The 27,062-nt window shown below is 40.8% G+C and overlaps 1 protein-coding gene across 1 annotated transcript; it reads right to left on the reverse strand.

Annotated features, from left to right (window-relative positions):
• Positions 1-6,787: 6,787 nt before the first annotated feature.
• Positions 6,788-22,439, reverse strand: LOC118828477 (lipase member K-like). The gene is made up of 9 exons (XM_036735100.1): positions 22,350-22,439; positions 22,032-22,149; positions 21,004-21,202; positions 20,386-20,492; positions 17,852-17,991; positions 15,979-16,116; positions 9,694-9,765; positions 8,633-8,710; positions 6,788-7,021 (listed from the first exon to the last, which is right to left on the reverse strand). Exons 1-9 carry the CDS (start codon positions 22,437-22,439, stop codon positions 6,788-6,790), a joined length of 1,176 nt encoding a protein of 391 aa, XP_036590995.1.
• Between the last annotated feature and the right edge of the window lie 4,623 nt (positions 22,440-27,062).

The raw sequence follows: 27,062 nt of genomic DNA on the forward strand, positions 1-27,062 counted from the left end.
TTATTTTTCCATGGTTCTTTATTAAAAATGATTCTCATTGCATCATGATCTGAAAAGGATGCTTCAACTACTTTTGCCTTTCTGCACTGGATTGTGAGGTTTTTATGCCCTAGTACCTGGTCAATTTTTGAGTATGTGCCATGTACCACTGAGAAGAAAGTATATTCCTTTTTATCCCCATTCAGTTTTCTCCAGAGGTCTGTCATATCTGCCTTTTCTAAAATTCTGTTTGCCTCTTTAACTTTTTTCTTATTTATTTTGAGATTAGATTTATCAAGTTCAGAAAAGGGGAGGTTGAGGTCTCCCAATATTATAGTTCTGCTGTCCGTTTCTTCCTGTAACTCCCTTAACCTATCCTCTAAGAATTTTTATGCCTTACCACTTGGTGCATATATGTTAAGCAACGATATTGCTTCATTGTTTATGGTGCCTTTTAGCAGGATATAATGTCCTTCCTTATCTCTTTTAATTAAATCTATCTTTACTTTTGCTTTGTCTGAGATTAGAATTGCTACACCTGCTTTTTTTTACTTTAGCTGAGGCACAGTATATTTTACTCCAGTCTTTTACCTTTACCCTATGTGTATCCCCCTGTTTCAAATGCGTTTCTTGTAAACAGCATATTGTAGGATTATGGTTTTTAATCCATTCTGCTATCCGCTTCTGTTTTAGGAGAGTGTTCATCCCCTTCACGTTCAGAGTTACGATTTCTTTCTGTGTCTTTTTCTCCATCCTAGTTCCCCCTGTTTATGCTTTTATTTCTCCCTTTCCCCTTCTCCTCCTCAACAAAATTTTGCTTTTGACCGCCTCCTTCCTCAGTTTACCGTCCCTCTTTAGCCCTCCCTTATCTTACCATTTCCCACTTGCTACTTCTCCCCTCCCTTCTGACCACCCCCCTCACTTTTTCCCCCGTTCCCCTCCTACTTCCCGTAGGACTAGTTAGATTTCTAAACTTATCGGGGTATGTTATTCCCTTCTTGAACTAGATCAGATGACAGTAAAGCTCAAATACTGCTCTTCTCCCTCCCTTCTTTCCCTCTACTATAATATGTTTTTGTGCCACTTCATTTGGTGTAATTTACCCTTTTCTACTACTTCCTTACCACTCCTCTCATAGCCCTCCCTTTATATCTCTTACTTAAATTTGTTATCTTTATATCAGTTAATTTATACAGGCATTCACAACCTATGTATATCCCTTTCAATTGTCATAATAGCTGTACCATTCTCAAGACTGACATATATATGCGTATATATATATAAAACATATATAAGTTGATATAATCCCACATAAAGATGCAAACAACCTGCCCTTATTGGTTAATAAGGTTTGTGGGGTTTTTCCCACTGGTTACCTTTTTATGTCTCTCTTGAGTTTTGTATTTGGAGATCAAATTTTCCATTGAGTTCTGGCCTTTTCATCAGGAAGCTCTGGAATTCCCTTATTTCATTGAATGTCCATCTCCTTGACTGAAAAATTATGCTTAGTTTTGCTGGGTAGTTGATCCTTGGTTGTAGTCCCAGCTCCTTTGCCCTTCGGAATATCACATTCCAATTTCTCCTGTCTTTTAATGTGGAAGCTGAGAGATCCTGCGTGATCCTGACTGTAGTTCCACGATATGTGAATTGCTTCTTTTTGGATGCTTGCAGTATTTTCTCCTTGAGTTTATAGTTCTGAAATTTGGCTATAATATTTCTTGGTGTTTTCAGTTTGGGATCTCTTTCAGGGGGTGATCAGTAAATTCTTTCAATGACTATTTTGCCCTCAGGTTCTAGGACTTCTGGGCAGTTGTCTTTGATAATTTCTTCGAAGATACTGTCAAGGCTCCTTTTTCATCGTGGATTTCTGGTAGACCAATAACTCTTACATTGTCTCTCCTGGATCTATTTTCCAGGTCAGTTGTTTTCCCAATCAGGTATTTCACATTTTTTCCTATTTTTTCATTCTTAACGTTTTGCTTTACTACTTCTTGGTGCCTCATAGATTCATTAGCTTCCACTTGCTCAACTCTAATTTTTAATGAGTTAGTGTTTTCATTTCGCTTTTGAGTCTCCTTTTCCAATTGGTTGATTTTACCTCTCAGGGTGTCATTTTCTCTCTTTAGATTCTGAATCTCCAGAGCCATTTCCCCAATCTTATTCTTTAGGGACTTGATTTCATCAGTGGATTTTTTTCCATATTTTCTTTTAGCTCCCTAATTCGGTTTTAAAGTCCTCCTTTAGCTCTTCCAGCAATGCTTTTTGGCCTGGAGACCAGTTCATTTTACCTTTTGAGGTATCAGACACGTCTATAGTGTCATTGCTGTTCTCTTCCATATTGGTATTTTGATCCTGCCTGTCTCCATAAAAAGAATCTATTGTCCTCGGGTTTTTTGTGTTCTTCTTCATGTTTGTTGTTTTGCCTTTTACTGGATTTACAACAAGTTTCTGTCTATGGGGCTCAGGGCTCTCTGTCCCAGCTTTCTTATTCTGGGGATTGTGAGTCTAGAATTACAACCTTCAGTTTCCTGAGGTGTGGGGGAGGGGTCTGGCTCCCTGGCATCTCACTCCCTATGGGTGCTCTCCAGCACTTGCTTTTCAGCAATGGTCTCAGCTGTTTGTTGTTTTAGCTGATCTCTGACTCTTCCCCTGGGGGAGCAAGATTACGTCTGGGCTCCTGGTGTTGACCCCTGCTGAATCTGCCCCTCTGGGACTAAAGAACTTGTACTATTTGACCACTGAAGCCCCACTTCTTTCTCCTCTGTTCCAGCATTCTTTTTTTTCCCCGAGGAATTCTCTGGGTGAGGGGGGTAGGGATTAGGGCTATTTACCTGGCCATTGTGTCTCCCGGAAGAATGAGAAGCTGAGTTTCTGGGCTGCAAGCATCAGGAGTTGGTATTTCATGGCCAGTGGCATTGCGCTGCCTCTCCTTGCTTCCACAGACTGCCATCCTGTGTTGGGTGGCCTGGGGATCTCTGTGAGTTTCGGGCGCCCAGCTTTCTCACAGCCTGTCTCCGGATTTCCCAGCCAGCTGCTTCAGCTTTGGTCTGGAGCAGCTCCGCAGGCCCCACACTGAGCACTCTCCGAGCCTACAGATTCATGCCTTCGGCCTTTCAGACTCTCCCGGCTCAGAAATTTGCCCCACACAGACTGCTCGCGGTTTCTGACTCTCTCAAATCTGCTCAAATTCACTTTTTTATGGGAATCTGACAGACCTTGTGAGAGAGCTCCGGTAAGACGCTGCCTTCATGCGGCCATCTTGGCTCCGCCCCCCACAGCAAGGAATTTAAAACACAATATCACAGCAGGGAGCCAAGCCATTCCATAACCTTCCCCTCTGCTGGGGCCTTCCCATGAACACTCACTCACAAATCCTAGCAGTCTGCTTGCCTGCATCCTCCTCTGCCACAGTTCTGCAAAAGACCTTAATGGCTACCCTTAGAGCATACATACCATTTTTAGAGCCTGAGCGCTTCAAAACTCCTGTGACCTAATTAGCAAAAAAGGTGTGGGCCTTCCTACACAGAAGGCTCTCCTAACCAAGCTTCCCTTAACTAGCTCAACTTGAGACCTGTTAATGAGATTACTGGTCAGGGAACACCTGTAATTATATTAGCAGCACAATTAGACAAAGCAGTAAGAAAAGGTGTAATACGAAAGTTTTTTTTTAATTAAGTGGAATAGTAAATTTTGAAAAAGAAAAAGAATTATTTTTTTCCTCTAAGAACTATGTACAAATGTATATAATTGGCTTCCAAATGTATCCAATGTGGAAATTCAGACTTTGATTGTCTTAGTATTAAATTCTCAAATTTTAGTTAAGGACTTACATGTAATGTTGTATTAATAATTTTTAAGAAAGGGAAATTATTTCCCCAATTTAAAGTTGTTTTCTGGTAATATTAATGACAGAAGAGTTTGTTTTACAGTTTAAAACATCATGAATTTTTAAAGATTCTTCTATCAGGTAAAGATAGAAATAGCAGGGGGTATATAAAAACTGAAATTCTCTGAAATTTCAGAATTGGAGAACCAAACTTAAGTGATTGTGCTAAATTGTATTAAGTCTTGTTACTAGAATAAAGGAACTTCTTTTTAATAGTATTTTACTATTTTCCAGTTACATGTGAAGATAGTTTTCAACATTCATTTTTGTAAGATTCTAAGTTCCAAATTTTTCTCCCTCACTTCCTTCCTTCACCACTGCCCAAGAAAGCAAACAATATGTTATAGGTTGTACATGTATTTCCCCATTAGTCATGTTGTGAAAAAAGAATCAGAACAAAAGGGGAAAACTGTGAGAAAGGAAAAAAAAAGTGAAAATAATGATCCTCATCACCTGTTTTCTGTTCTCCTAATAGCCTTCTCAGGGTCTCTCTGCCTCCTGTCCCTCCCCATCTCTAATCTTCCCTCTGCACAGCCTCTGAATAGAACTTCCTAATGTATTCAGCTCACTAGGTCACTTCCTTGCTCAAGTCACCCACTTCCCTCCAGGATAAAAATCAAAGACTTCCTTTTGGTCTTTGAAATCCTTTCCAGTCTGGCTTCAAGCCCCCTGCCCTCAATCCATGTGCCAACCTCACTCTGTCATTTCCTGTATACAACATTCAATTTCTTATCTCGATTTTTTTCCCAAAAGCTGTCTGTCCTCCATTCTTGGAATGCACTCTCTCATCAACACATCATGTGTATCAAGGACAGTGCTACCTCCAACTTGGATTTCACTGACTCTGAGGCATCTTCTCCTCAAATGTGACTTTCTAGCTAGTTTGTGCTTTGTGTTTTGGGGAATATGTTTGTCCCATACTACCATGCAGCAAAGAGCAGCTACTATATCCAAGTATTAAATAAGTGTAATTAATTGCTATTAATTGAAATTTCTCCTTTTTAATATGATTTATTTGCAAAATAATTTAATCACTAATTATACCTCTATTTGGAAAGTCAGACACTAAAAACCTATCTGTGGCCCAAAGAAATTTAGCCTGCTTTAGTTTTGGCCCCCACCCACTGTCAAGTTGTGCAAGTCTGGCGTAGAGTCTGGACAACCTGAGTTCATATCCAGCCTCAGAGACTTACTAACTGAGGGATCCTGGGGGAGTCACTTAAGTTCTGTTTCCTCAACTGTAAGATGGAGATGATAACAGCACCTCCCTTTCAGAGTTGTTATGAAGATTAAAGCATTTAGCAAAATGCCTGGCACATAGTAGGCACTAGAGAAATGATTATCCCTTTCCTTCCCTCATACTCCACTTGGGAAGGCCTTCAACATAACTTCCCTCTGACCCACTCCATACCTCAGTACTCTTCCTCATAGCCCATTCTCTCCTCCTTTACTCCAAACTCTGATGATCAGGTAACCCTTCTCCCCACTAATTCCAACATCTCTACATGAGCCCTCATTTTCCCCAGTAGATTGTCCCCTCAATGACTCCTCACTGTCCCTTTAATTTTCATTTCTCCCTAAATTATGGCTCCTTCCTGGCTATCTATAAACATACTCAAGTTTCACCCATCCTTAAAAAGTCTTCATTAGACTCTACCATCTCCTCAAATAATCATTTTATATCACTTCCTTCCTGATTTCTAAGGAAAACTCCTTCAAAAGTTGACTGTGATTGTTTTATTTTTCTCCTCTCTTCAGCACTTTGCAGTCTGGCTTCTGACATCATCACTTAATGGAAAGGATTCTCTCCAAAGTTATCAGCAATCTCTTAATCACCAAAAAGATGGGCTTTCCTTCATGCTTATGTTTCTCAACCTGTCTGCACCATTGGACACAGACCTTCTCCTCCTGAATGTTCTCTCTGCTTTGCATTGTCATGAGGCTGTTCTCTCTTCCTTCTTTGGTGACCAGTTCAGTGGAGACTTTTCAGTGTCTTTGGCCAGCCCCGACCATCCATGCCATGTCCTATAGCTATAGGTGTGCCCCAAAGCTTTGTCCTGAGCACTTTTGTTTTCTCCCTCTACACCCTCCCACTCAGGGAGGTCAGCAGCTCCCATGGCCCTAATTTTCCTCTCTAGGATTGCCTCATGTCTAGGTATCTGTACGTCTCCTTCCTGAGTTCAGTTTCCACATCACCAATTATCCATTAGACCCTGGAATCATTGCACACACTTCATGTTCAAAATAGAGCATAGTATGTATCTACCTATCTATCTTTCATAGAATATATCTAACTATGACATATAGAGAGAGATTTAGCTATCAATGTATAGCTACATATCTATATGTCTATATCTATATCTATATCTATATCTATATATATATATATATATATAATTATCTAGACACATATCCAGGTACGGAGATAATATGTCTATATAGTTATATATGTCTAGACATGTCACATATAGATAATGTTTATAATCTAGATATATAGATATATAATTCCTATTCCTGACTCCAAAGCAGAGAATTGTATATATTTGTCAGTAAGAGAAAACTCCCACAATATTTCTGCCAGAAAGGGAAAAGTATTCTGGAACTAACTGTAGTATAGAAACAAGCACCAGCAAGAAAATTTAATTATCAGTGATGATTTTACAAAGAAATTGGGGAAACTTCTTGCAGCAACATAAAATTGAGAAAAAATTTGAGCTTCCAGGGACTGTGAACTCAGCATCCTGGATAGGAATCAGAATGTGACAAATGACAAGGGTGAGGATGAAGATTATTAATTTCTGTCAGTGTATTTAAATGAAGTAGACATTCTCATTATCCCTCGGAGAGCCATGTTATAGAGGAGAAAGTAAGTTCGAGCCCCAAATCTAAGAAAATGGGAGGTGTTCACCAGCAATACCATCTTTACTGGCTTTCCTTGATCATCTTGATTATTTCATAGTAAATTGTTTGAGGTACATTAATGCCAAAAACAAAATCAAAATGATCATAAGTAGGGATAATCTTGTGGTACATCATGTTGGGAATTTTGGGAACCAAATTGGAGACATCTATTGGGTCAGCCAACAAATCTCTTAGACCACTCCACAGCGCAGTTGGCACTTTCATCGCTGATAGGTTGTAAGTTGGAGGAATCATCTGCATGGGCACAAAAGAGGACAAAAGTCTTCCCAGAGAGCCCAACTCACCATGGGTCACCATGGGTGGGGCAGGCAATTATTTGTATGATATTCTTAAGTGCTTTACATACTCCTTCCTTTCTCCTAAATGAGACTGTCAAAACAAAAACTATAATAGGTGGTTTGATTTACTTTGTCATTATTATTATTGTTTTAAAGAAAAGTATCTATATGATGGGGGCCAGATGAACACATTATTTCTTGTTAAGTAATCATTAATTCAAACAAAATACACAAATGGATTTTTAAATATATATATGTGATATATATATTGATATATATGATACACATTTTTATACATGAGAAATTGGTAATATATGTATACATACATATGTATATATTCATTCATTTATATGTGAATTTCATCTCTGTCTCTGTCTCTATATCTGATAATCATTCTCCCCTCCATCCCACACTAAAACTAAGTAAGGCTAGGATTTGGCACACATTCCATTAAAACAACATATCTGTTTTTTTTGATCTGGTCACCTGACTAGTGGCTGGACGGACACTCTAGATTCAGGAGATTTATATTTTGGCCAGGAATTGTGTCAAGTTTTCATACCATTTCCATGAACAAGATAGATACTTGTACCCTAACAGAAACTAATGATGAGTTGGATTTGTAGCTATTTCAATGATCATCACCAAAGAATATTGAGGGGCAACGTGAGGAGGCAGAAAAAGGGCAGGATTTGGAGCCAGAAGACATGGGTTTGAATCTGGGTTTGTTCTTTATTGCTTGTGTGCACAAGGCCAAATCACTTATCCTCTCTCTGGGCCTCAGTTTCTACATCCATAAAGGAAGAGATTGGCCCAGATGACCTCTGAGGTGTCCTATAGCTCTTGAGCTATGAGCTCCCCTTACGTGTGTCCTATTAGATAGAGGCTAAGAAGATACGAATCAATCAAGTATTTACTCAATATACCAGGCACTGTAATGTCCTTCCTGGACAGCTTTCCTTAAAATATAAACTCATAGAGCTTTATAGCTAGAAGTAATATTAGAGATCAACTTCTGGAATTCTTAACCTGGGATTATGTGAATGTCTTTTCTAATAGTTGAACAGCTATATTTCGTATAATTAATTTCCTTTGTAAACCTAGCCATCTTATTTTATGCATTTCTCTGTCAGTCCATAAGGATTTAGTAAGCATTTCTCTGTATCAGGTACTGTGATAAATACTGGGGTTCAAACACAGGCAAAAATCCATTGCCAGACCTCAAGGAATTCACATTCTAATGGGAGAGACAAAATAGCTGTGTAAAAAGAGACAAGAGAAATGGACATAATATCTCAGGGAGAGAATGAGACTGAGGACACCTGTGAATGCCTTTTTACAGAAGGGAGGACTTCTGAGAAGAAGCCCATCAGCCTCCCCAAACTTCTCAAGGAGTCCATGATACAAAAGATGATTTGAAATCCTTGATCTGGACCAACTCCATTATTCTATAAATGAGGAAACAGAGCTAGTTTTACCTAAAGTCAGAATTAGAAATCGAGGCTCCTGATTATCTGCATTAATTGCTTCTTTTAAAAAAAGCTCCATTTTTTAAAAAGAAAATTACCTGATTATAGTGGGCTAAGTTCACTTCAGGACTCCCCCAGTCATAAGCTCGGAGTATTGGAAGAATTTCATGATAACTCTAAAATTAAAACAACAAAAAGGCACGAACACAGAAATTGGAAACAGTGTCCATCCTTGAGTGCAACAGATAAAAAACCCATTGTCAAACCTGGGTAAATTAAATGAACATATATTATTATTCCCCCTCAAATAAAAAATAGAAGATAAGTGAATATCTCTTTTGACTTCACTTAAAGCTATATATCCTGGACTAGAGTGGGAAAATGGTGGTGTGTGTTGGGGGGCTCTTTAAGTCCCTTTAGGCTTCCCTGTTGGACTGAGAAAGTCAAGAGCGTATTGCCTGAAAATAGATAAACCAGGGAGCCTGGAGCTCAAGGCTACTGGCCTTTTGATCCTTTCCAGAGGACCCCTTGGAGTTTAGGTCATCTCTAGGAAACCAAAGCTGCCCTTGTTGGGCATAGAGGGGGCAGGTGAAATGTAAAAATGGAAGTTTCCCTCAGCAGCTACCAACTGCGCAGCCTTTCCTTTGAGATTCCATTCTAGCTCAGAGTACCTGCAGAGGGGACAGATAGCTTCCTGGTGATGTGGAGAAGACATGGAGGCCAGGGCTGGGGGAAAGGGCAATCAGTGTCACTCCTGAGATACTTTAGTAACTGTAGCCCAGCCTATCCCTGTCCCTGGAATAGCTTCTCTCATAGCATCCCTGAGGTGTGCTGAAAATATGAACTGTCCTTTAGATATCAAAGATGAAAATCAAAGAAAAACAAGTCAATCACAACAAGCTTTGTTTCATACACAGGAAAGTCTGGCCAAGCCCATTTGAAGAGGGAGCTGGCATTAAGCACAGTGGACCAACCACACAGTTCTGGGAGCCACCTGCAGAAAGCTGAGGACTTCAATCAGGCACAGGAGACATTTATAGGGCCCAAGACTTGGTGATTAGGTTTTTTGTTCAAACTTTTTAAAAGTTTTTCAAGGAAACTATGGGATAAAAGATAATGGTCTTGAAATTTGGGGTCTAGAAGCATTGAAAATTGGTACCTGGTAGATATGGAGTATGTTCTCAACTGATGTTCCCGCTGGGTTATGTGCTGCATATACGTCAATTCGACTCTAGGAAGAAAAAACAATAACTTATTATCTCTACAAAGTCTGCTCTGAGGGCTCATACCAGTATGATCTTGGGCTCTTGAAGGCTTATCAGCAGAGCTCAATGTTGGGCAGATTCTGGCATGCTGGGAAAGTCTCAAGACCAGTACTGGAAAGAAGCTGGGCTTCTCTCTCAGGACCAGCCTGTCCAAGTCTAGAGAGGCTCACCACCATTTGGCCAGTCATTTGGTCATAAATTCAGTGGCCATAGCCTTCCATGAAGCCAAGAAAAATATATTTCCAGTACAGGAAGAAATGGTCCCGAAGAAAAGGAGGAGAAAAGCACAGACTAGACTGTGTCTCTTCTGGTACACAGTGCAAAGTGTGGGAAGGGACTAAGGAGTTTGGAGGCATTGAGTCATCAACCCCTGAGGGATTTGGATAATGGGAAGACAATAAAGGCATGGAAAGCACTACAAAGCATGTTATAAAAAAAGAAAGGCAATCAAAAATTACCAATTATGCCCAACACATATTCCTGTTTTCACATATATACAAAAATCTCTGCAAATAGTATCAATTGTAGCCAACATTTTTACACAAAAAAATTACAATATGTAGAGAAAACAAGATTTCATTGTTTTGGTTTGTTGTGTGTAAAAAAAACTTTTCATATGAGAGAATAAATTATTGACTTAAAGGAGGAGTTCTTAAATATTTTTTTTTGTTTCACAGGCCCCTTGGGCAGTCTGGTGAGGCCAAGGGATCCCTCCTCAAAATCATGTTTTTATTGATTATAATAAATTCCATAGGATTGTAAGAAAACCAAAAGCTAGTGAAAAATAAAGATGCAGCTTTTTCATATCCAAGTCCATCAATTCTATGAAATTGAGCCCCAGACTTCTAAGGGGCCTCTGCCTTAAAGGGTCTCTTCAAACAAGATATTTGTCATCCACATATCAAAAGCAAGCAAGATTCTTTCAAAGCCATACACAAAAAGAGGGATCATTTTGTTTGATGATCCTCAGAAAGTCTTGAGCACAGTTCCAATCCAAGAGGGATTCTCTGTGCATAGTGAGGTCTCTAGATGCTCCTTCATACATAGTGTAGAAGAAAGGGAGAAAACCCATGATTTTATTGGTTTATAAATCTCCTGAATGAGGAAATCTCTGCCAATTTAAGTGGGCACCTTCTCAGCAATTCATAATCTTGGAGAGTTTCCTAGAGTACTGGTAAGCATTGACTTGTCCAGAGTCATCGATGTCAGCTGAAACAGCACGGTGTAAGCAAATAGAGGTCAAATAAATAAGTTGCTGCTTAGAAGAATAGAGTCAATTTTCCATTTCTGACAAACAAGAGATGGAGAGGCAATAAAAGGAAAGGAAGAGGAACCAGGGAAGATGCCCCTAAAGACACATTTCAGCAGATCCCTTCTCTTGAGGAAGTCGTGTGGGACAGAAGAAAACTCATTAAGTTTCTTATTCTAGAACTGAAGTCAGAGTTTCAACTGGCCAATGTTCAAATTCTGTATACTTGTGAGTTATTCTTCCTCCATATTCCTCTTTCCTTTAGCTGAACATCCAGTTCTCCCTCTTCACCTTTAGAATAAACATTGGGATGGGGAAGGGGCTCTTAGCAGGAACATTACTTGCTAGGAGTCCTTTGTAGTTTCATTTCAAAGTATGGGAAAGTAAATACAGGGAAGTTTTCCATTAGCCAAAATACAGTATCAAAACCAGGTGTGGTTTGGTTCGGGTTTGGGTTATGGCTACTGCCTCCTATACAGAGTGCTTGGAGGTAGGCCAGGGAGCTTGAAGGCACTGACTTTGCCTTGGCTTTTACTTAGCTTTTCTTCTCACTCAAGTTCTTTTGCATCACATGCTAGAAGGATCATGGCCAAGTGCCACTTGGAGCCTAGCCTCCACATTGATCTTTGGGGTTTCTTCCAGAAGCCTAGGAAATGGGTTTTAGGTGCTCAGGATTCTCATAAGGAGTCAGACTTACACAGATGAATGACCCAGGACAATGGACTTAAATTCAACCACAGACACCAGAGAATTAACAAAAAGAATCTTTAGGTTGTTTGGCTCTTCCTTAGTTGGGTGTGGCTGCATATAGTTTGAAAGGTGGTCACTGCATCTTAGAAGATGGAAGCCAGGATAGGCAGTAGGTGGCCCTGAAGACATCAAGCCCAAAGTACAGTAAGAGGGAGAAACTCAGTGGCCATGAGATTTCCCAAAAAAATTTCCTAGAAGAGACAACATGATGCCCAACATAGAGTAGAGCTGGTATGCCAAGCAGGAAAAAAAGGACAGACAGATGGCACCAGTAGAGGATGTCAGTGGCTTTACAACATCAGAAGTGTGAGTTATCATAGTCCTTTAGGTTCCCTGGCCTCACACATCCCCTACGTGCATATTCTGTGCTCTTGTGCTCTGGCCATATGAATTCTTGGCATGTGCTTCTTCACATACATCCCTTCCTTTGTCATGCTTTTCTTGTGTGTATATTTTCCATGTGGCTCACAGGTTACTTTTTCCTCTTCCTATGTGCCCTCACTACTGGTGGTATGATAAACTGTAACAGAGTGTGTGTCTAGAGAATCTTATCTTGTCACTATACTTACCACACTGTTTAGTTATATGCCTTTTGTTTGAACAAATAGGTCCTTTGGATGGCTAGTAAAAATACACCTATTGGTGGGACTCATGAACTGTCATCTTGAGTGAGTGCTACCCCACATAGTACCTTGAACCTGTAGTATCTTTTCTGGAGGCTCCATGTTCAAGAGAGATGCCCCAGAGGCTTCATTAAAAAGATGAAAATAGAGCTTCAGGAACCAAGATGGTGGAGTGAAAGAAAGGACTCCATCCAAACACCTGTAAAAATAAATCTAACCAAATTCTAGACCTACAGAACCCACAAAATGACAGAGTGAAACAAGTCTTCATCCCATGACAGCCTAGATGGTCACTGAAAAAGGTCTATCACAATGGGCTGGGAGTAGAGCACAGCCCAGCTTGGACCACACTGGCACAGACCAAGCTGGAGCAGACCGGGTAGAAAAGGCCTAAGGGCACTGAATCACTGAGCTGTGGCAGTGTCCAGATGTCTCAACCCACAAAGGCCAAAGACAACTTAGCAGGTCAGTGGCAAAACTCTGTTGGACTCAGGTAACAGAAGGGTATGGTCTGGCCCCAGCCTGAAAGCAGTGGAAGTGGCTGCAGTGGAGATGACTGCAGTGGTGGTGGAGCTCCAGACCCACAGACTGTGGGGGGAATCAAGTAGCTAAGAGTGGGAGTGAAAGGATCTCTTTGCTGGTGCTGATGCAGGATTATCTTGCTTTGCCCTGCTTGGATCACACCACCTCAGAAGAACTGAAAACTTACAGGTGTCTAGGAGGAGCTCTGAAAACAGCAGCACAAAACCCCTAAAGCTTGGGACAGACCACTCTTCACTCTGAAAGCAGTCATACCTTAACAAAGAGCTCAAAAGTCAAGTAATTGTCTGGGGAAATTAGCAGACAGTGTAAAAAAACCTCACACTCTAGAATCTTATTTTGGTAACAAAGAAGATCAAAACATACAGCCAGAAGAAGTCAACAAAGTCAAAGATCCTACATCAAAAGCCTCCAAGAAAAATATGAATTGGTCTCAGGCCACAGAAGAGCTCAAAAAAGACTTGGAAAATCAAGTAAGAGAAGCAGAGGAAAAATTGGGAAGAGAAATGAGAAGGATGCAAGAAAATCATGAAAAATGAGTCACTAAAGGAGACCTAAAAAACTACTGAAGAAAATAACACATTTAAAAATAGATTAACCCAGATCACAGAAGAGGTCCAAAAAGCCAATGAGGAGAAGCAGAGTAAAAAAGCAGAGTTCACCAAATGGAAAAGGAGGTCCAAAAGACTACGGAAGACAATAATTCCTTGAAAATTAGAATGGAGCAAATGGAAGCTAATGACTTTATAAGAAATCAAGAAAATATAAAACAGAACCAAAAGAATGAAAAAAATAGAAGACAACATGAACTATCTCATTGGAAAATCCACTGACCTGGAAAATAGATCCAGAAGAGATAATTTAAAAATTATTGGACTATCTGAAAGCCAAGATCAAAAAAAGAGCCTAGACATCATCTTTCAAGAAATTATCAAGGAGAACTGCCCTGATATTCTAGAACCAGAGGGTAAAATAGAAATTGAAAGAATCCACTGGTCATCTTTTGAAAAAGCTCCTAAAAAGAAAACTCTTAGGAATATTGTAGTCAAATTCCAGAGTTCCCAGGTCAAGGAGAAAATACTGCAAGCAGCTGGAAAGAAAGAATTGGAGCATTGTGGAAACATAATCAGGAAAATACAAGATCTAGCAGCTTTTACACTAAGGGATCAAAGGGCTTGGAACATGATATTCCAGAGGTCAAAGGGGCTAGGCTTAAAACCAAGAATCACCTACCCAGCATAACTGAATATAATACTTCAGGGGAAAAATGAATTTTCAATGAAATAGAGGACTTTCAAGCATTCTTGATGAAAAGACCAGAGCTGAAGGGAAAATCTGACTTTCAAGCATGAAAAGGTAAACAAGAAATAGAAATCATAAGGGAATGACTAAAGGTGAATTGTTTACATTCCTACACGCAAAGATGATATTTCTAACTCATGAGACCTTTCTCAGTATTAGTTGAAGGGAATATATATATATATATATGTATGTATGTATGTATATAAAAATACATATGTGTATATATGTATATGTATATATGTGTATATGTGTATATGTATATATGTGTATATATGTATATGTATATGTCTGTATATGTGCACATATATATACATATATTTATAGACAGAGGGCACGAGGTGAGTTGAATATGAAGGGATGATATATAAAAAAATAAAATTAAGAGGTAAGAGAGGAATACATTGGGAGAAGGAGAGAGAGAGAGAGAGAATGGGGTAAATTAACTCACATAAAAGAGGCAAGAAAAAGTTGTTATAATGGAAGGGAATAGAGGGTAGGTGAAAGGGAATGAGTAAACCTTACTCTCATCAGATTTGGATTAAGGAGGGAATAACATACACACTCAATTGAGTATCTTAACCTAGAGAAAAGTAGGGGGGAAGGGGATGGCGTGGGGAATGATAGAAGGGGGGGCAGTTTGGGGGAGGGGGTAGTCAAAAGCAAACATTTTTGAAAAGAATTAATGGGGGATGAGATAGGATGGAGGGAAATATAGTTAGTCTTTCACAACGTGACTATTATGGACGTGTTCTGCATAGTGATACATATATAATCTATATTGAACTGCTTGCCTTCTTATGGAGGGTGGGTGCAGAGGGAAGAAGGGAGAGAATTTAGAACTCAAAGTTCTAAAAACAAATTTTTAAAAAATTGTTTTTACATGAAACTGGGAAATAAGACATACAGGCAATGGGGTATAGAAATCTATATGGCCTTACAAGAAAGTAAGAGGGAAGGGGATGGGGGAGACAGTGGGGTGACAGTAGGGAGGGCAGACTGGGGAAAGGGGCAATCCAAATACATGCCATCTTGGAGTGTGGGGGAGGGTAGAGATAGGGAGGAAACTTGTAACTCAAAATCTTGTGGAAATGAATGCTGAAAACTAAAAATTAATAAATTAATCTTTAAAAAAAGGATGAAAACGGGTGTCCATAAACAGGAACTGTTTGGTAAGTTCATGTATACAACCAATACTCTTCCAAACACTAGGTGGTCACATTTGAAGGCAGGAAGACGTAGGTTCAAGTCTCACCATAGACACCTAGTAGCTATCTGGTCCCAGGCAAGACGCTCTCTGTCAGTCTCAGCTTCTGCATCTTTAAAATGGGGATAAGAATAGCACTTGTCTCACAAGGTAAGTTGCATGAATTAAATGAGATAATATATGTAAGGTATGTTCCAAACCTCAAAGCACTCTATCAATTGCTGGCTACTATTACTTGGTTTTTGAAGAGACAAGGCATAGACTAAAAGGGTTAATGACTGAGAATGAAGTATTGTGCACCACTCCAGGTTTAACTACTCTGGGTTTAACCATTTAGTGGAGAAAAGTTTCTGGAGGAGTCTGTGGCCTACAGAACATGTGATCTTTGGGATCCAGGTCTGGTTAGGATTTTGGAGAGAAAACCCAGATAGCTTAGCATCACTCTCAGGTTAAGTGTGACAGGCCACCAATAGCTGAGAAAAGGAAAAGGAAACACTCATACCATGTTTACGTTTTCTGGATCAAACCCAGACAAAGCGAAGATGAATTTGCCACAGACAACACCAATTATTTCATTGTCGCATACTTTAGTGGCCAGAACCTTGTTGAGGGAGGTCTCAGGCAGAAAGTCCTTATCACCCAGTAAAACCTGTGAGAAAAAGCAAACAGACCCAAATATGGCAGGCACTGATATGGGGACAGTCCAATGCAGCAAACAGCAGCTCCCCAGCCCCACTACCATGCAATACACCACGCCCACTACTGCCATTCTTGTTTGCATTGGTAACACACATAATGTGGAGGACCCTGAGCATTATGACCCATGAGAACCAAGACTCAGAATCACAGAGTGGAATGGGAACTGAGAGGGGCTAAAAAGCCCCTGAAAATGCCCCTCCAAAGGGGCCATCCAGCACTGGACTGAAGGCTTCAAGTATGGGGGGCTAACGAAGACATATGTACGAAGGAAACCTTTACTCTGTGCAAGGCATGATGCCCAGCACGCTTTACAAATATAACCTCATTTGATCCTCACAACAACACTGAGGGATCAGTGCTATTATCATGCCCATTTTACAGATGAAGAAACTGAGGCAATAAAAAAGTTAAGTGACCTAGTATCATACAGCTGATAAGTATCTGAGGCAGGATTTGAACCCAGGTTTTCCTGACTTCAGACCCAGTTCTCCAACTATATGGTACCTTGCTGGTTCAGTGGATGGAATGCTGGATTTGGAATCAGAAAGGCCTAACTTTCACCTCTGCCTCAGATTCTTACTAGCTGTGTGACCCTGGGCCAATCTTCAACCTCTGGGTTAACCAGTCTTTAACCTTTCTCAGCCTCAGTTTCCAAGATGAAGGTAACAATATCAGCTACCATTGACATGAGGATCATATGGGATGATAATTATAAAGTGCTTTGCAAACCTTATGTCATGATATAAATGGTAGGCATTATTATTATCGGTTGCTAGCTGTTACCTCTCTATTACACCATGCTGCTCATCTTTTGCCTCATGGTGCCAAGAAGAATAAATCTAATCTTCCTTCCAAATGACAGCTATCACGCTCCCCCTCATCCTGATTCTTCTCTTTTCCAAGACATATAATGTCATTCCTTTAACTCCTGCTCACATGATATGATCTCCAGGCTCTTCAACATTTCGATGTCATTTGGACATCTCATTTCTTATGGGCTACACTCATTTTGGGATGGAGCTAGGTGGAACAATGGATAGAGTGCCAGGCCTGGAGTCAGGAAAAATTGAGTTCAAATCCAGCCTCAGACAGTTAATATCTGTGTGGCCCTAGGCAAGGCATTTAACCCTGTTTGTCTCAGTTTCCTCATCTGTAAAATGGGCTAGAGAAGAAAATGGCAAGAAATCCCCAAATGAGATCATTAAGAGTGACATACAACTGAAACAAGCCAACAGTGCTCACTTTGGACTTCTCTGATTCCTCCATCAGGCCGCCTGGCAGACTCATCATTGAGAAATCTCTTCATATGGCAAGACCCAGTCAGCCCTGGTATTCTGAAGGCATTAGCACCCTCTGACCCTCTTATTCTACAGTAGAATGACTGCTCCAAAGTCATGTGAGTACTGAGCTTCAGAGCCTGTATAAAGGCATGAATCAGATATGTGTAACCCTAAATTTCCCTCTGACTTTGAGGTTTTTTTTTTTTCATTTTGAGACAGTAGAGTTGATCTGTATTTTTACAGAGAAAAGAAATGTCTTTTTCCCTATTTCTAGGTAAATAGGCTTTCTGTGGAGATGTGTTTGGGTTCAGTCATTCTGAGAGCCACACAGATATCCCCACTGTCCATGGTCTACTTCTGCAATGATCTGCTTTTTACTTCTAGTTTGCCAAAGAAATGACATACCCTTAACAATGGCCTGGGCAGCTTCAAAAGGAGTAGAAATGGGAGGCTTCTGATGTGCTGAAGGTAAAAGATTGGAGCTAAGGCAAAAAAAGCTTTGACTTCCTGAGCCAGCTTGGGTAAGGTGGAGAATGCCATGAAACCTGAAAGACAACAGGATACTTGCTTAGATTAGGTGACCTCCTTAGTGCCCTCTAATTCTGACCAGGGACCCATTAGTCTGTGAACAGGAAACTATGAGGGAGTGCTAAGCACCTTGGACAACAACCCAGGAAATCATAACTACTAACTCTGCTCCATGGGTGAATCACAGAATTCAAGAATCTCCAAGTTGGACCTCAGGTGATCTAATTTCATTCACCACATCTGGCAAATGAGCAGAAGTTTCTCAGTGAGCACTCATATTTCCTGTCTCTTTTTTTCAACTCACTGAATCTTAGTTTATTTCTATATAAACAAAAGTCTGCTGAATTCAGTTAATCTAAACAGCATCAATTAAGTTTTTTCAAGTAACCTTAGGGTTCTTTAAAACAAAACATTGTGTGAGGAAGTGGGGCCTCCAGGTGATGCAGTGGATAGAGGGCTGGGCCTGGAGTCAAGAAGGTGTTATTTTTGAGCTCTCTTGGTAATGTCTGACTCTCAGGGAATTCATTCTCTTCTCAATTGAAATGAATGTTATCACTGATGCTGTTCTAATGACTCACCCTAATGATCTAAATTTTATTGCAATAGCCTAGGCAAGAACTGATAAGAGCTTGAATTAAGGTGTTGGGTGGGTAAGTCCAGAAAAGGGCATTTATGGGAGACATAATGTGAACTTAGAAACAAGAGTTGGAAATTGTTGGCATATGTGGATTAAGGGACAGTGAAGAGGGGAAGACGACAGTGAAATTTTTCTTGCCTTAGGAGTCTGGAAAGATGGTGGCATCTTTGTCAGAAGTAGGGAGGTTCAGAAGAGAGCTTAGTCTGGGGCAAGAGATAAGGAGTTCCATTTTGATCACATTGACTGTGAGATGCCTATAGGACCCCCAGGATGAACAGTTGAATGAGGATGGTGATATTAGACCTGCACTCAGCAGAAAGACAAAGGCTAGAGAGACATATCTGGGAGAGACATATCTTAGTGCATTGCAGCTGGTGAAATCACTTAGTGAGAGAAGAGAGAAAAGAGAACCTAGGGAGCTTTAGGGAACATCCACATTTAGGGGCTTGGATGTGGATGAAGATCCAGCACAGGAGATAAAGAAACACAGAGAAAGCTAGGAGGAGAGAACAAAAAGAGGGCAGTGGCACAAAACCCCAAAGAAATCAAGGAGAAGGACTGAGAAATAGCCATTGAACTGGCCCATTGTGAAATTGGTCACTAACAACTTTGGCTCAAAAAATAAAAGTCCATAAGTGCAATATAGGTGATGTGTAACTCAATCTAAAAAAAGTCTTAGAATTGTGCTGGGATAAAAACTAAGTGGGAAGCAATAGTCTGTCATGGCCACCAGGAAACAAACAAAAGCTATTAATAACAATGGTAACAATGCAGATTTAGATTGCATTGAGAGGCTTATAATCAGACACTAGAAATAAAATACAGACAGACTTCTCTGCCCTTGTCAGGCTGCATCTGGATTTGTATCTTTATTTGGGATACCACGTCATGGGAAGGGAGTGCATAAGCTAAAGAGTACCCACTGGGGGGTGAAGTGCCTTGTGAGATTCTTTCATGAATACTGGCAGGATGCAATTAGTCAGCGAAAAGCTTAGGGGAGAGATGACGGAAGTCTTCAAGTACAAGAATGACTTTCATATAGAAAGGGGATTGTTGTTATTCAGTCATTTTTCAATCATGGCTGATTCTTTGTGGCCCTATTTGGAGTTTTCTTGGCAAAGATACTGAAGAGGTTTATCCTTTCCTTCTCCAGTCCATTTTACAGATAAGGAAACTGAGGTAAACAAGTTTAAGTGACTTGCCCAGAGTCAAAGTATCTGAGGCTAGATTTGAACACATGAAGATGAATCTTCCTGACTCCGTGCAGCACACTCTATCCACTGTTCCATCTAGCTGTCCTAGAAAAGGGATTAAACTTGTTTTACATAACCCCAGAAAACACAACTGGGAGCCCTGACAATTGGTCATCTATCTTCCACTTGAAGGTTTATACTGTCGGAGAACTTGATACCTCCTGCATCAGTCCATTCCCCCTGCAGAGAGGTGCCTTATTTAGGGAGTTTTCCTAACTCACTCAAATCTTATTTTTCTACACTTTCTACACTTTGCTCCTTCTTCCACCTTCTGGGCCCAGGGTGAATAAATCTTTCCTCTTTTGTACTAAACCCTCCAGAAACCTGAAGATAGTAAGTGTGACCTGTCCCTCATCCTACTGCCTGCAACTTCCACCCTCCTCCATCTTCTCTTCTCCAGGCTAATAGCCAGGACCCAACTACAGGTGCAGCACTCATGCTTGCCACACACAGAAAAAAAAGGTTGGACTTCAAGGGGGGACAAGGTTGAAGTTCTCAGATCCCAGTCAGTCTGACCATACCAGTAAGGGTGCCCTGAGAATGGCCCACATAATATATCTTCTTCCCAGTTTTTTTCACAATGTAGTCAATGGAGGCTGGAAGGTCATATAGAGCCAATTCATCAAAACTGCCAAAAGACCAAAAAGTACAACAAAGTCAGATGTACTTCACGTTTATGATGTAAACATATGAATAACCAAACCTCTTCGTTGTCTTATGTGAATAGGGAATGAAATTCTTGTTCTACAAATTCTCTGTCTCTGGTGGTCTAATAGATGTCTCTGACTTATGCTAGAAAAACTCCCTAAAGTATCCAGAACCAGATTAAAATATCATTGGGAAATGTTTACTAAAATAAATAAAAATACAATGGAACATAGATAAGGTTAACTTGTGCAGGGATCGGTTTCTCTTTGAGTCTGAGGCTAGTGGTCTAGTCATTCATTTGAAGTAAAACCAAGGTGTCACAGAAAAGTTGACACAGGAATAGAAGGTCATCAGGATTGGGTGATTTTTCAAAACAAGACTTTGAAAAAATTATCATTCAGTGAAACTAAATAAAGATGAGATTTCATCCTTTGGTATTATTTGAAATGCCTTTGAGAGGCACATGAAACCTACATTTGAGTTTTCCCTACCTGAAAGCCCAGTATTGAGTGGAATTTCTTGACAAAAAGGCATGTTTCAGGGAATAGGTACTCCCCCTACTGTTTCCCATCCACACATCAAAACCTGCATCTGCTAGAATGAAGCCCAGGCTGTTGCTAGGAAGGTTGGAGACCCAGGAGACAGATGATGCCAACAAACCATGCTGCAAAAACACGACAGGCTGCTGAGCTGAAAGGAAAAATGGTGAACCAAATTTGTACCATGTTGACATTGAAAAGTCATTCCTTACACCTTTAGACTTTGGGTTTCCAGGGAAATTGTGCAGATTACAGGACCTAAGAGATGGGTTTATATCCAGGCACAGGAAAAAGTAAAAGACTGCCATTTTGTTTAAAAGAAGTTTTCTTGAGCTATGCATTTCTAGACTCAACTTCAGAAGGATATTGTGGGTCCTCTTTGGTTGTTCGAAAAAAATTGGATTCAGTCAAAAAGCCACAATTAAGGACCTAGGAGGCCTCATGTGCCCATAAGGCCTCAGGTTTCACACCCCTATAGGCTGTGAAAGAAATATTAGGCAAGCTCCCAAAGGGCCACAGGCAAGGGCCAACCATTGTCAACAGAAAACATGGGGCTTGTCAGCCACTTTAACCATGAGAAGCCAGGAGCACCTGGAGAATCAGCATACCCTACAGTTTGGGTAGCTACCTTGAATCTCATTGTCAGGTCCTTCTGTGACAAGGATATTGTAGAGATTCTCTCCAAAAATGAGGTTTCTAACCCTTTTCCATGTTATAGTTAGCTTCCAAATCCTTCTCCTCACCTGGGTTTCTCTGAAGGGAAGACAAGACCTTCACCTGAGAAAAATTTCTTGACCTTGGAATGGAAATCGTTAGAAGTGGAAGGGATATTAGGTTATTCAGCATGACTCTCCCATTGAAAAGAGAAGACAGAGGCCATGAGACAAGGGGTTTGCCCAAGGTTCTAGTTAACAACAGGGCTGGGATTCAAAGCCATAACCTTGTGCTCCAAACCTGGGTCTCCTAGACTTGACAAATACCTGATATATTATTGCCCATTCTTCCATGGGGAATCCTTACAAGGGTAAGGATATATGAATCTTCTGTCTCAACTTCATACTCTTCAACCGGGTATTGCCAGTGAAGAATGATCTGACTCTGTTTGGGAAAAAAGCACATTTAGCTGAGGGTATTGGCATATCCATTTTATGGCTACAACGCTGATATCCCATTTCCTAAATAAACATGCAACTTCTCTGCCATATTACAATTGATCACACTCCTAAACCTTTTAAATAGTTGGAATCTTAGATACACCAATGAGTTGAGTGATTTTTCCCAATAAGAATAAAACTTACGACATTCAGTTCAACTTCTGGATTCTCAGTTCTGTCAATATCATGGAAAATACATTCTGTTCCCAGTGCCTGGATCATAAACACTGCCATGACAAGTCTCCACATTTTGTTTCCACCTGCAACATGGGAATTAGTGGCACTGTCTGAGTTCTGTCCAGGCCAATGGTCTTAGAATCACAGATTGAAAAGATCAAATCCATAATAGAAAACCAGAATAGGATTGTAGACTTAGATACAGATGGTACCTTAAAAATCATGCCTCTGAACCTCATCAGTGGATGATGTGGAAACTTAGTCCTAAAGAGACAAGGAGATTTCCCCAAAATCACAGAGGAAGAAAATGGCTGAGACCAGGATTCAAACCCAGGTCATTTCATCCCAATTCCAGTAATTCTGCTTCCTCAAATTAGGCTTTCAGTACCCAAGGGAGACAATACACCCATATGTTTTTTTTTCCAATATCCCTCAGTCCAATACCCATTGGGGCTGGTTTGGGGGGAAAAACAATGAGTTCCACTTTGGATTCATTGAAACTAAAATGCTTTTGGGTTATACAGATAAAGGCATCCATCAGATAGCTAGTTATATGGGAGAGAGATGGGGGCTGGATATATAGATTTGTGATGAGTGAATTAATAAGGTCACCATGAGATAGAAAGTAGAGAGAAAAGAGTAAAGGGCCCAAGGCAGAGCCTGAGTATACAGCCTTGTGAGGGAGGGATGAAATGGATGATGAGACAGGAAAGAAGACTGAAGATTTGTCATATATGTAGAACAACCAGGAGAGAGTAGTTCTTCAAAAGCCCCGGAAAGACTGAAGGGAGCTGAGCAATCCCAGATGCTGATAAAAAATCAAGAAAGATAAGGATTGAGAAAAGGACAATGAAGTTTGTAATTAAGAGATCTTTGGTTGATTTAGACAGTGGAGGGGGTGGGGGTCAAAAGCCATATCACAAGACCTTGAATGTAGATGGAATTTTCTGAGAGTTCAGCTATAGGAAGGAGGAGTGATATAGGACCATGGCTTGAGGAGTCAGCGAGATTAAGTGAGATTAGGAGAAGGCTGATGGAAATGAGGAAAGACTGGCAGACACCAGGGTACAGAGCCTGCAGGTAAAAATGGATAAAGAGTAGACAGAATGAGTGGATAATCACACAGGAGACTCACCAGGGAGTAAAGAGGGGAACAAGGGCACAGGTAGAAAGACTGACCTTGGTGAGAAAAGCCAAGCAAAATTCTCAGCATGGCATTGACAGGAAACAATGCAAAGCATAGGAAGACAAAAGTATTCATCTCCTTAATGAAGGGAGGTCCTTCACAAAGTATGTATTTGGAGGAGGGGTGGTCAGTAGAAGAAGCTTAAGGAGAGAAGAGAAAGTTTGAAACTGTAGCTGTAGACAGTGTGATAGAAAGCCAATCAGGGAAGAACTGTGGGACTTCTTGTCATGGAGTAAGAGGAGAGAAGGCTGGTGGTGGAGGAAATCCAAGCCTGGGGCTTGGAAATACAAGTACAATGCCAAAGGAAGCAAAGCATTCAAGGATAGGTGATGGTGGAAAATGGAACTAGTTTAACCACAGACTCAAGATTTTGAAAGGAAGAAAAAGATCCCAGAATGGACGTTTATGGACTGGGAAAGCAGGGAGACTTTCTCTGCTTACCTTGTGGCTAAGGGGTCACAATAAAAATGAAGTGAAAGGTTCAGAAGGACTGAGGGAGAGGGAAAGACAGAAAGATAAGAGGTTCTAGTCTACAAAAGGAATTTCAGAGATTTGTGTTGAGGAGATAAAAGCCATGAGCATCACTGTGTGTACCTGAGATCACAGGAAGTTGCACCTTGTGAGAATTGAAAAGGTGGATGAACTGGGATACCAGAGAGCTATATTGCTGGGAATTGGGTTCAAGAAAAGCCAGGCACTGAACTCCTTGAGAAGGGAGGAGAAATGACCTGGAGGCCAGAAGATGATGGCTTCTAAGAATGAATAATGTAATAGAGCAGATGGAATAGCTCTCAAAGGAGGAAAGAGAGGGTCTAGAAGTGGCCATAAGGACCAAGGAGGATAATCATTGTTCCTCCAGGATCAATGTAAGTGGTGGAGTGAGCAACAGAGAGACCAACTGAGAAAGGGAGATGGAGAGGGAAAAGGAGGCAGAGAGAGAAGACATATATATGCAGTATGTCCTCATGACCAAAGGTGGAGCATATTTTGGGGAAGCAAGGTTTCTGTGATTGTGAGAAGATGGAAAAAGTATGAGAACAAAAGCTCGGGTGCAAATGTGAGCTTGATAACATGGAACAGGGATTCCAATCCATCCTCAGTCAACAACTATTAATTCAGCAACTACTAAGTACCAGGCACTATGGCTAGAATCTGGGGATACAAATACAAAGAATGAAACAAAACTTTGCCTTCAAAAGTTTCATATTCTAATGAGGTGAATGTCTGTGCACACTACTGCATAATGAGAGGGGGGCTGAAGGGTGTAATAGCCACTTAGGTAAAGAAAAAAAAGCTAGCTTACTGTCAAGGATGGGTTAATTATTAAAAGCCAAAAAGAAGAGTTTGTACTTTCCCTAAGGCAGTTGATTGAGTATGATCTGTATTTAAAGGAAATGACATTCACTGCAATCTATAGACTCTCCTGCAATGGGGCAGGGCTTGAGGGAAGGAGAACAATCAGAAAGCTGCTGCAATAACCCTGGCAGCAGGTGATGACAAGCCTAATGAAGGGGGAGCTGTGAGTGGAGGGAAGGGACAGGGTGACAAAGAAGCAGTAATGACAGAAATGACAATATGTGGCAACTCTTTGGCTGGATGGAATAAGGGAAAGTGGGAAGTCCAGGCTCCACTGAGTTACAAGCCTGAGAGATCAGCAGATTGAGGCAGAGAGGGAGAGAGAGAGACAGAGAAACAGAGACAAAGAGAGAGAGAGAGAGAGAGAGAGAGAGAGAGAGAGAGAGAGAGAGAGAGAGAGAGATGGGAGGGAAGCTGGGTTGGGGGAAAGATAATCTCCATAACAGGCCTTAACTCTGGGTATTCCCCAAGGGTCAATCCTAGGCTCTTTTCTCTTCTCTCTCTACACACTTTCTTCACAACCTCATTGGCTCCCACAGCTTTAATTCTCTGTGCAAGTGACCCCCACATCTCCATGTTCTGCCCTAGTCTCTCCCCTCAATCAATGTTTACTGAATTGAATCACCTAATCCAACCACCACAGTTTATAGATGAAAATGTTGGGGACTAGAGAAGCCAAGTGACTGGGCCAAGGATACTGATCTACTCGGTAGCAGAGTGTCATGTCATGGGATCTCAGCACCATAGCTCTACATCTAGAAGGGACCTCAAAGGCCATCCAGTCCCATTTTACAGATAAGAAAAATGAGGTTCATGGAAATTAAATGGTTTTCCCAAGGTCACATAGGTAGTTCCAGATTTGGGATTCAAACCCACATCTTCTGATGACAAAGCCAGCCATCACTCCCCTTTACCATGATGCCTCCAGTTTTAAACATCCTTGGTCACTGTTTTGTTCTCTACATTCCTTTCATCTTTTTAAATATTTTTTAACCTAATTTCAGTTCAGTTTTTGGAGATTTATTTTTTTCTGGATAGCACAGTGATGGATAGCCTGTGATACAATCTATAGTTTGTAGATAGGAACCATCATTGATTTATTATTGCATTTTTTCTGTGCTACCTAAAGGACTAAAATGCCCTGATAGAGCCCCATGGAGCATTCATGGTGTTTGGGAGCTTACCTTAGTAGAACTCCTGTGCTGCAGAAAGAGTGGAATTTCCAGCCTGAGACTCCTTAGCAGGTCCTTGGGAGACTCTGATGACTTTAAAATGGAAGATGCTTGGGCTCTAAGGAGAAGAATATACCAACGGGTAGAAGCAGGGACCTGAGGGAAGAGATGAGAGAGAGCCTGATAGGAATATGGATCAGTGCATCTCAAAGAGAGGAATCCATTTGTCCAAAGTTCCTCTGACCTGAACAACCTGAAGGGTCCTCAGTGATGACACTTCAGACCAGACACTCTAAATACTCCTGGCAGGAGGTCACATTGACACACCAGCAGAGGATGGAAACTAGATCTTCTGCTTCTCAAGGCACAAGAAAGTAAGGCACGGATTTAAAAAGAATGGAGCAGTAATGCTTTGAAATAATTATCTCTTATCTGATCTGTGACTGAATTTGTAAGGCTACATCGCTCCTCATCCCTACCTCTCTGGCTTCGTCAAGGCAAAGTGGAAAGCAGGTTGGATTTATGTTCTGTTCCCTTTGGCATGATCCTCATCTGTTTTGCCATCTCTTTGTCCTTGGCTTCTGGAACAAAATTCCTAGTACCCTTGGCTTTCACCCACAGGCCGACTCCCAAATTAGTCTTAGGTAACATAGTCCTAATACATAACTAAAGTGGCTCAGTGGATAGAGTGGTAGGCCTGAAGTCAGGAAGTCTCATCTTCCTGAGTTCAAATTTGGCTGCAGACACTTGCTAGCTGTGTGACCCTGGACAAGTCACTTAACTCTGTTTGTCTCAGTTTCCTCCTCTACAAAATGAGCTGAAGAAGAAAATGGCAAATCACTCCAGCATCTCTGCCAAGGAAATCCTGTGGGGTCACAAAGAGTCAGACATGACAGAAATGAGCGAACAACAAGCTCTTGATCCCTTTTTCTTCTGAGCTCAGGAGAGATTTAGGGTTTTATTTTG

The sequence above is a fragment of the Trichosurus vulpecula genome, chromosome 8, assembly GCF_011100635.1.
Source record: "Trichosurus vulpecula isolate mTriVul1 chromosome 8, mTriVul1.pri, whole genome shotgun sequence".
Lineage (NCBI taxonomy): Eukaryota > Metazoa > Chordata > Mammalia > Diprotodontia > Phalangeridae > Trichosurus > Trichosurus vulpecula.